General features: G+C 44.5%; 6 protein-coding genes across 6 annotated transcripts; 2 read left to right on the forward strand and 4 right to left on the reverse strand.

Annotated features, from left to right (window-relative positions):
• Positions 1 to 269: 269 nt before the first annotated feature.
• K450DRAFT_260025 (uncharacterized protein) lies at positions 270 to 1163 on the reverse strand. Its single transcript, XM_051592091.1, has one exon. It carries the CDS (start codon positions 800 to 802, stop codon positions 542 to 544), a length of 261 nt encoding a protein of 86 aa, XP_051440817.1. The 5' UTR covers positions 803 to 1163; the 3' UTR covers positions 270 to 541.
• K450DRAFT_260026 (uncharacterized protein) lies at positions 415 to 1536 on the forward strand. Its single transcript, XM_051592092.1, has one exon. The coding sequence runs from the start codon at positions 833 to 835 to the stop codon at positions 1130 to 1132; it is 300 nt and encodes a 99-aa protein (XP_051440818.1). The 5' UTR covers positions 415 to 832; the 3' UTR covers positions 1133 to 1536.
• On the reverse strand, positions 1164 to 5736 carry K450DRAFT_260028 (uncharacterized protein). The gene is made up of 5 exons (XM_051592093.1): positions 3949 to 5736; positions 3317 to 3883; positions 1994 to 3253; positions 1829 to 1922; positions 1164 to 1755 (listed from the first exon to the last, which is right to left on the reverse strand). Exons 1-5 carry the CDS (start codon positions 5698 to 5700, stop codon positions 1526 to 1528), a joined length of 3903 nt encoding a protein of 1300 aa, XP_051440819.1. The 5' UTR covers positions 5701 to 5736; the 3' UTR covers positions 1164 to 1525.
• Positions 5737 to 6775: 1039 nt separating this feature from the next.
• K450DRAFT_260037 (uncharacterized protein) lies at positions 6776 to 8534 on the reverse strand. The gene is made up of 4 exons (XM_051592094.1): positions 8190 to 8534; positions 7454 to 8119; positions 7034 to 7373; positions 6776 to 6959 (listed from the first exon to the last, which is right to left on the reverse strand). Exons 1-4 carry the CDS (start codon positions 8365 to 8367, stop codon positions 6857 to 6859), a joined length of 1287 nt encoding a protein of 428 aa, XP_051440820.1. The 5' UTR covers positions 8368 to 8534; the 3' UTR covers positions 6776 to 6856.
• An 89-nt stretch (positions 8535 to 8623) lies between these two features.
• K450DRAFT_260039 (uncharacterized protein) lies at positions 8624 to 10154 on the reverse strand. Its single transcript, XM_051592095.1, has one exon. The coding sequence runs from the start codon at positions 10113 to 10115 to the stop codon at positions 8745 to 8747; it is 1371 nt and encodes a 456-aa protein (XP_051440821.1). The 5' UTR covers positions 10116 to 10154; the 3' UTR covers positions 8624 to 8744.
• Positions 10155 to 10238: 84 nt separating this feature from the next.
• On the forward strand, positions 10239 to 10736 carry K450DRAFT_180252 (uncharacterized protein; the record flags this gene model as incomplete). The annotated part of the gene is made up of 3 exons (XM_051584335.1): positions 10239 to 10370; positions 10455 to 10537; positions 10625 to 10736. 3 exons carry the CDS (start codon positions 10239 to 10241, stop codon positions 10734 to 10736), a joined length of 327 nt encoding a protein of 108 aa, XP_051440822.1.
• Positions 10737 to 12278: the final 1542 nt, after the last annotated feature.

The raw sequence follows: 12278 nt of genomic DNA on the forward strand, positions 1-12278 counted from the left end.
CCATCCTTCTTCAGCATCGTCATTAAAATTGTCGGGATTCAGACTTAACATCAGAACTAGAAAAAAATTGGCATTAATAAGATAAAGTACTGTTGAAAGATACTATTCGCCTTACAATGTACATTTAGCAGACGAATTCGATATCTCACGACATTTTTATTTGGATGCTGACAATTAGAAAAGATACAATCCTTGAATCTTGCACCATATCTACAGAAACATCCGCAAGAATGTTCAACTCTGACTCCGTAATATTCAAGCGCTGTAATGCCTTCCTGCTCTCCAGTTCCGTCTCTACTGGCAATCCTTCTCGCAACAAGGGAGCATCATTTCACTTGGGGGGGTTTTCCTGGCTAAGTTGATTGATGGTTCCGCTTCGGTCATGTTGATAGGCCAGCCATATTGTTACTGGGCTTTCGCTTTACTGAAGGAACAACGATTCACGTCGAATTGATGTCATGGACGTCTATGGCTGTAGGGATCCGAAAAGTATTTGATATTTGGTATTGGGTTTTTCGGAACTCTACTCTTTGCATATTCATCATGTCATTTTGCGAGAAATTGAAATACCGCTAATTAGTGCGCGCGCAAAAGACACTTCAGTGTGAACTACAATATCGATGGGAAAGCGGTTGCCTTCTAACATGTCAGCGCCAGCAGTCAGAAAGAGGTAGCGCTGAATGGGAGCAAAATCGTAAGCTTGAATAATAATGGCTATACAATACCTTGGGTCGTTCCACGTCTTCGCCGTTGCTTGCCCGAAAGTCACACTTGAAACAAAATTTTGTCTTCCCCATCGCATGAAATTTCTCTATTTCTATCTTTCTTTACCATGAAACCAAATCCAACCAACGCTGAAGTTGCAAAACAGGCTATGAGAGCAAATCAAGCAGCTATCCTTAATGAAGAGAAAAGAAGAAAGACATCCACCTCCTTCGACAGTATCGAGCTCGACCAAGCGCAACTAATCGACAAAATAGACCAAGGAAACTGGTCTTGGGAAGAAAATGGCAGTGAAAAACATCAAGAATGTAGGTATACCGACATGGAGCTGCTGTATTTCGTATCTCACAGACGACGCTTAACTATACTGTTACAGGTCTTGCCGACGATAGCATTCTTCCTGACTTAATGGAAGAAACGCCACATCCGACTTTCGAGGAAGGAGAGCAAGTTGGGTTGGAGGATGCAGATCTCATAAACACCAATTCCAGCGCATCAAAGTCGCTACATGAGTAGACAACAGCTATTTGATTATTAGTTAACTTAACGGCAAGGATGACTTTCGGTTTAAACGCCCCCCCCCCCCGCATATGTAATATACAATTGATCACCAGTTTGAATGACAAGTTAGCGTTTTGGCAAAGCAACAATAAAAAATAAATTCGTTGACCCGAACAGCAAAAGCTATCCAGCACATTTATGAATTAGTAACAACGACGACTGCAGAAAAAAAGGATTGGAAAAGTCGTTGAAACACCTGAATCATTTACAAGGTATACAATATGACTAGTGTATTAAAGACTTAGCCTCTTCTTTGGTCTAGTACTTGTCCATCGTCATCTATGAGTTGATCGTCCTCATCTTCGACCAAAAGGATTCTTCCACGTCCAGACGATGAAAATCCGGTACCCCAAGCGAAACCATCCTCGTCAAAGCCGGCAGAAAGGTCAAACCCATCACCACCAATCATGCTAAGCACCACAGGTAAAAGCACGAGACCATGAAGAGCTCCTGCAACAACAATGGCGAGATCTGGCAGTAGAGAAGTGAAAAGGATTTAGTTTCAAGTACCACTCTAACGATGAAAAGGATCATATTCACTCACACATGCGGAAATAGTACACTTCAAAGATCTTGGATTTGGTAAATGCCAATACCAAGATACCAGCAAACTTAGTCAAGGTAATTCCAGAAAAGACCTGCCGAATAAAAATGATGGTTAAAATACGTAATTCAAGGTAGAGGCATTGGGCATGTATACGACACTTACGGAACTTCCGACATCAACCAAGCTCTTGGTGGCTCGCTCATGTCTTGATCCAGTGCCTGCTGAAAATGCTCGGGCAACATGGCAGCAGAATTCAACGCTGATACCAACACAAATGACCAGATTGACCAAACTGACGGCGTTCAAGCTGACTCCCCATAACGTCATTATGCCAACAACATTGACAAGGATCATGATGACCATGACCATGACAATCAGAGCAGATCGAACACTTCCAAGAATGGCTGCAGTAACAACGAAAATGGACACAATGGCCAATCCGAGCAGCTCAAGGGCCATCTTGACAATATAGGTGTATTGCTCAAAGAAGACGTAGAACAGTGAGTAAGGGAAAACCTCAATGCCATGTTCCTTGCTGATATCTTCGGCAATACGTCTTGCTGATGCATAAGCAGCGATGAAATCCTCTTGGGTTCGAAGTGGTGTATGGAATGATCGGAAATGAGATGTTTTGATGTTCGAGTGAGCAGAGTCAAGTACAACGGCGTCGGCATAGGCAGCTTTTCCTCCCAGTGGGCAGTCTTCGCTAGGGTTCTGGTTGATCCACAAGTCAAAGTAGTTCAAAAATTCTTCACCCTCAGGAAGTGAGCTCATATCAATAGACCAATCAGGCTTGCAGTCTTCACAGTCGTCTTCATCATCCCATTCGCCACAAAGGGCAGGTAGAGCGTTGATTGCAAGTGGGTTCGATGGTGCCCGTCTCACTGGTGTGACATTGTCTTGAAGGGCACGTCTCTTCTTCTTGAGTCTACAGCATTCCACGTCTGGGTTGAGCCAATGAAGAAGGTCGTCTAACCAGTTGCTTGTTGGTTCAGCTATATACGACACAGATGGTCGCTTACGCTCCTGCTCCAAAATGTTGGCGAGCGAATGCTCGTGACAAGTAGAAAATCTTCCACACACTTTCAACTGATCTTCTCGGCCAGTGACATTCGCATCCTTGACAACAAAGTAAACCGGTGGGCCGACGTCGAAATACGAGTCAAGGTCGTTAAAGTATTGGACCAAGTAGGAATCAGTGGGAAGCGCAATGCGTTGGTTCAAGCCTAGTGGTAGTTGAGGAAGAAGCGCTAGACTGCACGCGAATATTCCCAAAAATATAATGCAGATGCCATAGCGAACATTGTAGTTCAAAATAAATGGCGTATAGTACTTTCGAGTGAGAGTTTGAAGCAATCCTTCCTTTTCTTCAGTATGCGGTGCAGAGACTTGGATGCATGGAATGCAGTCAACGCGATCAGCCTATGGTACACAAGGTCAGCATCGAACGATCATTTTGATCAAGCAACATCAAAAATTACAAACCTCAGCACGATGAGCGTCCAGAACCATACAAGAGACAAAGCAGGTTACTTGAAGTATAAAATCAATGAAAACGGCCAGTGAAGCAACGATAGCAAAGCTGCTAACGGCAGGCATAGTGACAATGGCGCCAAGACCAAACGCTAGGGTTTCACTGATGGAGCTAAGCAAAATACTTGGCCCCATTTTGCCCAATGTCTTGGCAGCTCTTTCTTCAATCGTTTCATCAATGTCAGCATTCTGCTTTCTTCTCTCAAACTCATGACAGAGAATGAAGATGTTGTCCACACCAACGGCCAAAACCAGGAACGGAATAACTTCAGCAATGATCAAGGTGATTTTCTTGCCTGTGAACGAAAAGATACCAACGGATGCCATGACAGAAAAGACGACGATGAGAATGCCGCAAACACCCAGACTAAACTTGGAGTCGACGACGATACGTCGAACATTGAGTGAAGAGAAGCGTCCTAGGGCGATGGACGCGTAGATGAACATGACAACGTAGCTGATGATGACGGTTCGGGCATCCGTATTACTTGACTCGTTCAATTCTGTTTCCAGCGAGCTCTGCGATGCAACAAATTGTTAATTCGAATTTTCGACCTACAGCTATGCTATCTGATTCAAATTACCTCGGTAGAGTAGCTAACTCGAACGTTTTCCCATTCCGGTCGCGAATCCAAATTCGTCAGTACCTTTCGGAGCAAGGTCTTTTCCCATTCCTCAGCCATCTTGATCTTTTCTTCATCAACATAGTTATTTAAAACAAAGGTAACAATCATGGCTTTAGATGACAGGTACTGGTTGTTTTCGTAGCCACCTAGAATCATTTGTGGTTTCAAAGGTTGCTGGAAGTCAGGCAAGCACAAAGAAGGTTGGGTAGCACAATCTTGGAGGTATTCTTCATATGACTCAGGATCAAAGTTATCGACATCACCTTGCCAGTAACCAGTTACGGATTGAACGACGCATGCTTCTCCAGTAGGTTTGAGGCAGAGGTCGTCCAAGGTGTAGTTATTAGGTTCGGACTTCAGATTTCTGATCTCTTTCTCCACATCGAAGAGCGAAAGTAGGTTATCTGACGAGATGACGGACGAAGAGTCGTCAATCAAAAAGAGTTGTGCGGTACGGTAGAAGGGTGAAAAGTTTTCGTCAAAATATTGCTTTTGCGCCAACGCCTCGGAAGCAGGGGATACCCAGAGATTGATGGGATTACGCTCAACACGGAAGCGAGACCAACCAGCCGAACAAATGGTGACCATAACTAGACCGCTGAAAATCGTTGCCCATGGGTGTTGCGCACAGAACAGTCCCTGTTTGAAGAACCAATTCTGGAGGACGGAGTTAAGCCAGTACTTTCGAGGAGTATGGTCGGGATCCAACAAAGTGTCGTCCTCATGGTCTGCCAAGGCAACTCTTTCGTATATTCCTCGAGGTTCTCCATCCTGAAGCCATTGGCGTTTGGTTAGTTTGGAGAGCCATTCTGGGTCCCATCCATTTCTCAAAGCTGCCACGAACAAGATGCAACATGCCAAAAAGACATAAATTAAGAGCAGGCTGAAACTCCAGCATCGGAGAAGTCCAACGTAGCATGCTGGTTGCTCTCCGCGAGTGGGGGGAAGTGTGGGGCAAGTTGCCTCGCAATCAACACAGGAGCACCGATACTTTGTATCGGTATCATTACAGTGACGTCCATCTTCGTCGTATCGAACAAGACCATCTCGCGGCGTATGTTTTTCGACAGGCGGAAAGTCAATCTGGAAAGGACTTCCTAGCAGTGGGCGTTCCTTGCCCATATAGCTAACCATATCATGCCAGTTATCAGCTCCTCCGCCAATGAAGTCCATAGCATAACCATTACTGGAACCAAACTTGATGTCCTTGCAGCTGTTGAAAAAGTCGTCTCCGAATCCATCGCCTACCCAAAAATCGAGCTGAGTTACAATATCTTTGCCCGAGGAAGACGACGTTTGAGTTGAAGTAACATTGACGAACGATGACTGATCAGGAGAGCAAGTGAACGAACAGAAGAACTGCAGGAAGTTGGACCAACACGCTGGACACGCGGAGATAATCCGCTCGGCCTTCTTGACTTGGTCTACCAAGTCGACCAATTGGTTTTCATCACAACATACTTTAGAGTCGGCGTATTTTGGTCCGCAAGTATCCACTAGCAACTTCTTGAAGGAGTCGGTCTCTGGTTCTACTGCCGGTCCATTGTACGGGCAGTTAAGTTGAACGAACCCCTTGGAGCCGCACTGACCTCTCATGGCACAGTAGCCGTCTTGGTGAATGGGAGTAATGGGCTCAAGAGCATAGGAGAGGTTAAACAAGAAGAAGCATAGTAATAAAGTAGAGGTAGTAAGTCTTGACCATTCCCGCATTTATGTAATTGAAATGGGAGAGTGGAAGAGTCAAAAGTGATAGCAGGTGCGTCGTGGTGTGGTCATTTGGCCGAGTCACCAGCCAATGACAGCCCAAGAAATTTCCCCAGACAGTATGAAGTCAGTGGAGGTCCAAAACCAAAACATATTTTACGAGGGCACACTGCCTGCAAAATATCTCACTTCAATTGAAACGTGATGTATTTCAAGAGTCTGACTGTTATTTGCTTCTTGAATAGAGGTAAATGTAACGAGTGCCAGCTCATAGTCTTCGAAAATAAGCAGCCATAAATGGCACTTTTATCGTATGACGTCTTAGGCTTTGAGCAACCAACGTACAAGATTGCATTGCCTATACATTTGCAGAACGTAGGTATGTCGCATAAAGTAAAAGCCTACCACTGGCGCGCAAAAGCTTAGTACGAGTTTCCATCGAATTTTACCTGCACCTTCACCTCGCGTATATAATACGCTGTGCTAACCACTAACTCTCCACAGTTGCTAAAGGAGCTTATTTTCATTACAGTTTACGTCGGTGTAAACAGGCAGAAGAGCCCACACAACGCAATTTATTTCCGAATTTTCGCCAGCACGGGTAGTCTGCCATACAACCCTGCTTGCTATATAACGGAAATAGTGCTTGCAATGACCCTGCTATCAACACGTCTTCCGATATTTAGATTGCTATGTAGTGCGTTAAATAAATATCACCAGTTTCTATGACAATGGAACGAATTATTGTTATAGCGGATACTAGCGCAGCATGGCCAATGGAGCGCGTGACATTATGATGGTCACAGTGCTGCTAACACCACGGACTCTTGTATAAGCTGCAAGTTTTTGTAGGTTCGTATGATGCCAAACAAAATAAATTCAACACAACCTTTCACCACGGAGCATTTTTTGTAGTAATCACACAATTTTCTCTCACCTCCGCTTGACCAAATTACAAAAAGCATCAATCACATATCATACGATTGTATATCGCAAGCTTTACGTACATGCATTTCACAATAGCCTTCTTCACAAAAAATTAAATGCTTTCGTATGCATAAAACCAGCACTATAAGTCCATCATTTTTTCAGTATTAAAATTGTTTTATTCTTTTCTACAATGAGGGAAGCGACACTTTGGAGTGTGCTAACTGTCTATGATTTATTTGGCGACATAACCTTGCTCACCAAGAGAAGCCTTCAAAGCATCCACCACCTTTTCAATGTGGTTACGGCCAGGCTCAGTGACGGAAATGCCCATGTGACTAAAATTATACAATTAGTTTCATTGTTATTTTGACATAATGACGATCCTGCAGGGAATAAACAGTGGACTTACCCAACGCGGAAGTACTGAGCAGCAATTTGCTCGTGAAGACCTCCAGCAATTTGGACACCCTTCTTTGCCATAGATGAAACGAGCTCGGGTCCCTGGACGCCCTTAGGGTAGTAGACAGCGGTCATACCGTTGGCAGCACCCTGAGGAGAAACAGCAAGCTGCTTAAGACCGATATCAGTGATGAACTGCTTGAAGTCTTGAGAAGCCTTTGCGTGCTTTTCGAACCGGACTTCCATTGGCTCAGATGTAATATGTTTGAGAGATGCGTTCAAAGCATAGATCAATTGAACGGCTGGGGTAGCGAAATAGGAGGGCTTGCGGGACTCATAAGCCTGCATCACTGTAGAAAAAAAAAACCATGATGTTTTAATGCTAAATCCAAATTACATACAATGCATCCATTATTCGTCATGAACTTACCAGGCAACCATCTTTGCCAGTTGCTAAAATAGCTGGCAATGGGAGACTTTCTGTTTTGGAAAGTGGACAAAGCTCTCTGACTGGCAATAACAATAGAAAGACCGGGAGGGACACCGAGTCCCTTTTGAGAACCGGTGATGACAACATCAAGGTCCCACTCGTCGAATCGAATCTCCTCGGAACCAACGGAGCACACACCATCAACAACAACAAGTGTGTCGGGAGATACACGTCGAGTCAATTCAGCAACGGCCTTGATATCAGAGAGAACACCGGTACTGGTATCGACGTGGGTGACGGTGATCATTTTGTACTTATCAGCTCGCAGAGCTTTTTCAATTTCTTGAAGGGTAGGTCGTCCGCCAATAGGAGCCTTGAGGTTTGTGACATCGGCACCATAGACTTGCAGACATTCGCCGAATCGGTCTCCAAAATAGCCTGTATTGCAAACCAAAGCCTTGTCGCCCTTTTCGATCAAATTAACCATCATGTCCCATCCCAGGGTACCAGATCCCGAGACAACAAAAGGCTGTGCGGATTCAGTAATCAAGACTTTGCGCAAGAGCTCAATGGATTCACCAAAGATAGGGATAAACAATGGATCAACGTGGGAGGTGGCAGGGGTAGCCATGGCTTTGAGTACATCCTCGTGGAACTCGATAGGACCTAACACCAATATTTCTCATTGATATGTGCTCACACAACTGAAGCGACTGTCCTTTTTTTCTCGACTTACCTGGGATCATACAAAGCTTATGGTCAATGGCACCAGCGACTGCTTTTGGTGCAAGGGCAGCAGCAGCGGAAGACAAGTGTCTTGATACTTGAGCGATTCTTGATGTTGATTGAGACATTGTTAATTTGTTAGAGAAGAGTGAAGGAGCTGATCGTTTGAGGAGAATCCGGTTCAGCATGGTTGGGAAATCGAGACTTTTTGTTTCGGTTCCTCAAAAACTCAAAAAAATAATGACACGACCGGATATTCCGTGTGAAGCCTTTTTTTAAAAACCTTTTCCCGCCATTTCCCATACTGTTGCTTGACTTTGAATGTAAATAAACCTCAAGCTACGTATAACGAGCTCAACATATGTATTCAGAGCTACATCATGCCATCAAGTCCTCAAATCCGCTGTGGTCGGTCCACAAATGGCGTGAAGGAATGGCCGTGGGCGTCATTGTTAGAGAAGTTGGTTTCCACGCCTCACATATTACTAACCAAATTGCGTCCCACGAAAATCCCGATGCATTCTCCCAGCAGTCAAACAGGATGTAGGGTATTATTATTACAATTTTAATCGTCATATTCTACAAACACATCGCAAAGATGGTCGACTTCTTTAATGTAGCCAGTGATGAGATCTACCAACTTCAATCCACCGATCTTTTGTAGTCCAGGGCTCAGTGGGAAGAATTCAACATTGGTTTCAATGGTTTGTTCAGGTGACAGGTCTCCCAGTTGTCGGGTACTAACTCCACTGAGAAGGACTGAGCCCATTTTGGCTTTGACAGCTGATAACACAACCTTCATATTCTGCGCAGAATGGTTGCTGATTCGTATGCCAATGGAAAATGGTTCCTCCGCTCGAATTCCCTTTACAAGTTGCCCGTCCTCGCTGATTTGGGTTGAGGGGACATTGAACGCTTGGACTTGAAGATCGTCTAATATTGGCACTTTACGCGTCAGCTGAGATGTCTGTAGTCGGCCCATTTCACCCATCGTTGTTCTCCATACGATATCCAGCTTTCCGAGAGTATTAGTTGTTCGCGCTATTCGATCATCCTCGGCGTTCTTAGGTGTCAAAAGATATAGATATTGTCTAACGTCATGCTGATTTAAATATTGAGACCCAAATGTGGACTGCAAGGCATTTTCCTTGTTATCTTCTGCTTTGAAGAAATTGAGATCTTCGTGGAGGAAATGCTCTGCAGGCTCAAATTTCATTCGTTCCAACATCATTGTATTTGCGGACACGTTTTGAACCTGTGCTTCCAAAAACACCTTTCCATCGATCATATTGTTGACTTTCGTCTTGACCGCTAGGGGGTTGGCCACTTGGAACTTGTAAAATTTTCGAAAACTCCTTGATCTTCCCTCTACTGTGGTGTACTGGATGGAACAAACAAGGATGTGAACACCGAGTTCCTTGATTTCGTGTGATATGGTAAACTCGTTAGATTGACCGGGTTCCATGATGGCCAAGGGTTCATCATTGGTATCAGCCAGATTAAATCTTTGAGAAGAAGTCTGGAGTTCAGCCTTCATTTTGACTTCATGCGTTATCTCCTTGGACTCGTTATTGACGCATAGATATGTGCTAAACGTTTCACCCAGGTATATGTTGCCAAACGCGGATGGAAGGACCAGCGCTTCTCCTAAGCCAAAGTTCCTAATATCTATTTTGGAGTGTTCGTTTTGCATATGCCGCTTCTCTTGATCCTTTTTCTCGTTGGACGACGTCAACGCAGCCGACATTGGGCTGGCTTGTGGATCAACGTAAGCCGTCACTTGAGTGCCTAGGGATGGCCGCGAAAGTCGCATCACCTTTAATGCGAGTAAATGTGGTTGTTGGCTGTCATCTGGTTGAGGACTAGAAGTAGGATGAGGGCTTCCTGGCACTGGTTTTGCCAGTGGATTCGAGCGTGCAGTGTTGGGGGATGCCATGTCGGGCCAAACAGAATTCTTGCTTGGCTGACTTTTTCCCATTTCAGTTTTCTCCACTTATTCAGGTCAGCCCCACACTTAACCTCCGCAACCGAAACGTCTCTTGTGCACATTGTTTCCAACATGCCTGATCGATCACGCCATCCCTCTCATCATGAGGCGTTGATTAGCAGCAAATACGAGAAGGCCTTATCTATAGTGCAACAGCTAACAGCATCGTCCGGAATCCAGCCTTCACGGGAACAAAAGCTCCAGGTATTGGTCAGGCTGATGCCTGTACCTATGCATGTCAGTAAACCTTCCCTTGCATGAAACTAACTTGGCTGTCATGCCCCGTAGCTTTATGCTTGCTATAAGCAAGTCAACGGCGATGTGAATACGCCTAGACCAGGACTTTTTGATGTCATTGGCAGGGCAAAGTGGTACGTTTCATTTCATATACCATCGTTGCAGCTCCCACGATTTAGTCCGGTTCTCAAAATCACTGGTCTAACCCTTCTGTTTAAAAGGGATTCATGGAGAAGTTTAGCCGGTACCAAGCCGCTAGCAGCCAAAGAGAAGTATGTCAACATTTTACTTCAGGTTGCATCCGAGGTAAGTGTCGAAAACTGTTTGAATTAGCTGGAATTCCTTTTTTGACTCTTACTATTTTTTCCATCAGGCATTCAGAAAATCGGGTGAAAACGAAAATGCCAAGAAGATTTTGCAAGTATTAGGATCTATGAAACCTGATGAAGTTTCTGATCACCAATCTGATGACAGCGAAGGTAGAGTGATATTGTTCATATCTCGTTACGTTCGGACAAGATGATATTGACACGTGCGAACAGACCTTAGTGAAACGGATTCTGAAAATGCTGAAGAGCAAGCTTATTTGGCTGAAATACAAAGAAATGAATTAGCCATGCAGTCAAATCGCCCCGGTACAAGTATCGAAAGGAGTATAAGCGAAGTTGGCAGGGGTTCGATGACTCGGTCTGCTCAACCCAAGTACGCTCGATCGCATATGGATACAACTAGTATGGATAAACTGCGATCTCAAGCCCGAAATCCCGTTAGTCATACACAACGGTCACGGCGATCATCACAATCTTCGGTCTCTACCACTGACAATTTTCGACAACGATACCAAGCTCGATCCGTAATTTCCAATCAATCCAGTCGTAGAGCCCAGTCTACTCTTGCAGCAGGATCTCAGAGAGACCGAGAACCCGTCAACGCACCCTTACGAAATTATAAATATACAGTCCACGAGGATGATTTGACCGGTGCCACAAAGGTGTGGGCTCAAACACACGGACCTGCTAATCAATCGCAGTGGGATGATTTCGACTCGGAAGATAGTATTGAAGATGAAAGGAGAGCCACCGACGCCAGTATGTCTGAATTCGACCAAAGTGAAGCTCTTATCAAGGGACATATGCGAACAATCCATAAACCGTCCCCGCGCAACTCAATACAGTCGCTACCTAATGTGCGTACAGCAGCTGGCAGTCAAAGACCAAACTTAGTTGATACTGCTATGAATCGCCAAACTGTTCCTCAATATGCGCCTGAACCAGTACAGAGAACGCCACAGAGTCCATCGATTTCCGTGGTTGATCTTGGCCCTGCAACCAAACGAGCTTTGCAATCTCTGCAGTCGGAGGTTCTCGCTTTGAATGGACGTTTGGACGGATTGAAAACTGAATTATTAGAAACAGAAACGAAAGACGTTGTTCCCAAACCCCGAGTTCCCCCACCCAGTACTTCCTCGCGAGCCAGGCAGCTTATACCAGCAAGGAAAACACAAAAAGGCGATGATGAAAATAATTGGGATGGATGGAAGTGGGTTGTCAAGGTAAATACCATGGGACAAATGGGAAAGATAAGATGTGCATTTACTAATCATGACCATCTTTGTGCACAGGCTGCAGTAAGGCACGCAGCATTCAATTTGATTACGACATTTATCATACTGTTAATCCTATACAAGCGTAAAAGTCCAATTGCTTCTGTACTGGTAGTTCAGTTACAAAAATATTGGTCTAATATTCGAAAAGTTGTAGAATAGAATCGAATTATATCAAGACAAGATACATCTTGACTGTTCATAGAAAACGAGTAATATCTTTAACTGTACCGTAATACCATTTCTTGGACATTGAAGGGGTGACTGCTATT

The sequence above is a fragment of the Umbelopsis ramanniana genome (assembly GCF_025399195.1).
Source record: "Umbelopsis ramanniana AG unplaced genomic scaffold K450scaffold_78, whole genome shotgun sequence".
Classification (NCBI taxonomy): Eukaryota; Fungi; Mucoromycota; class Umbelopsidomycetes; order Umbelopsidales; family Umbelopsidaceae; genus Umbelopsis; species Umbelopsis ramanniana.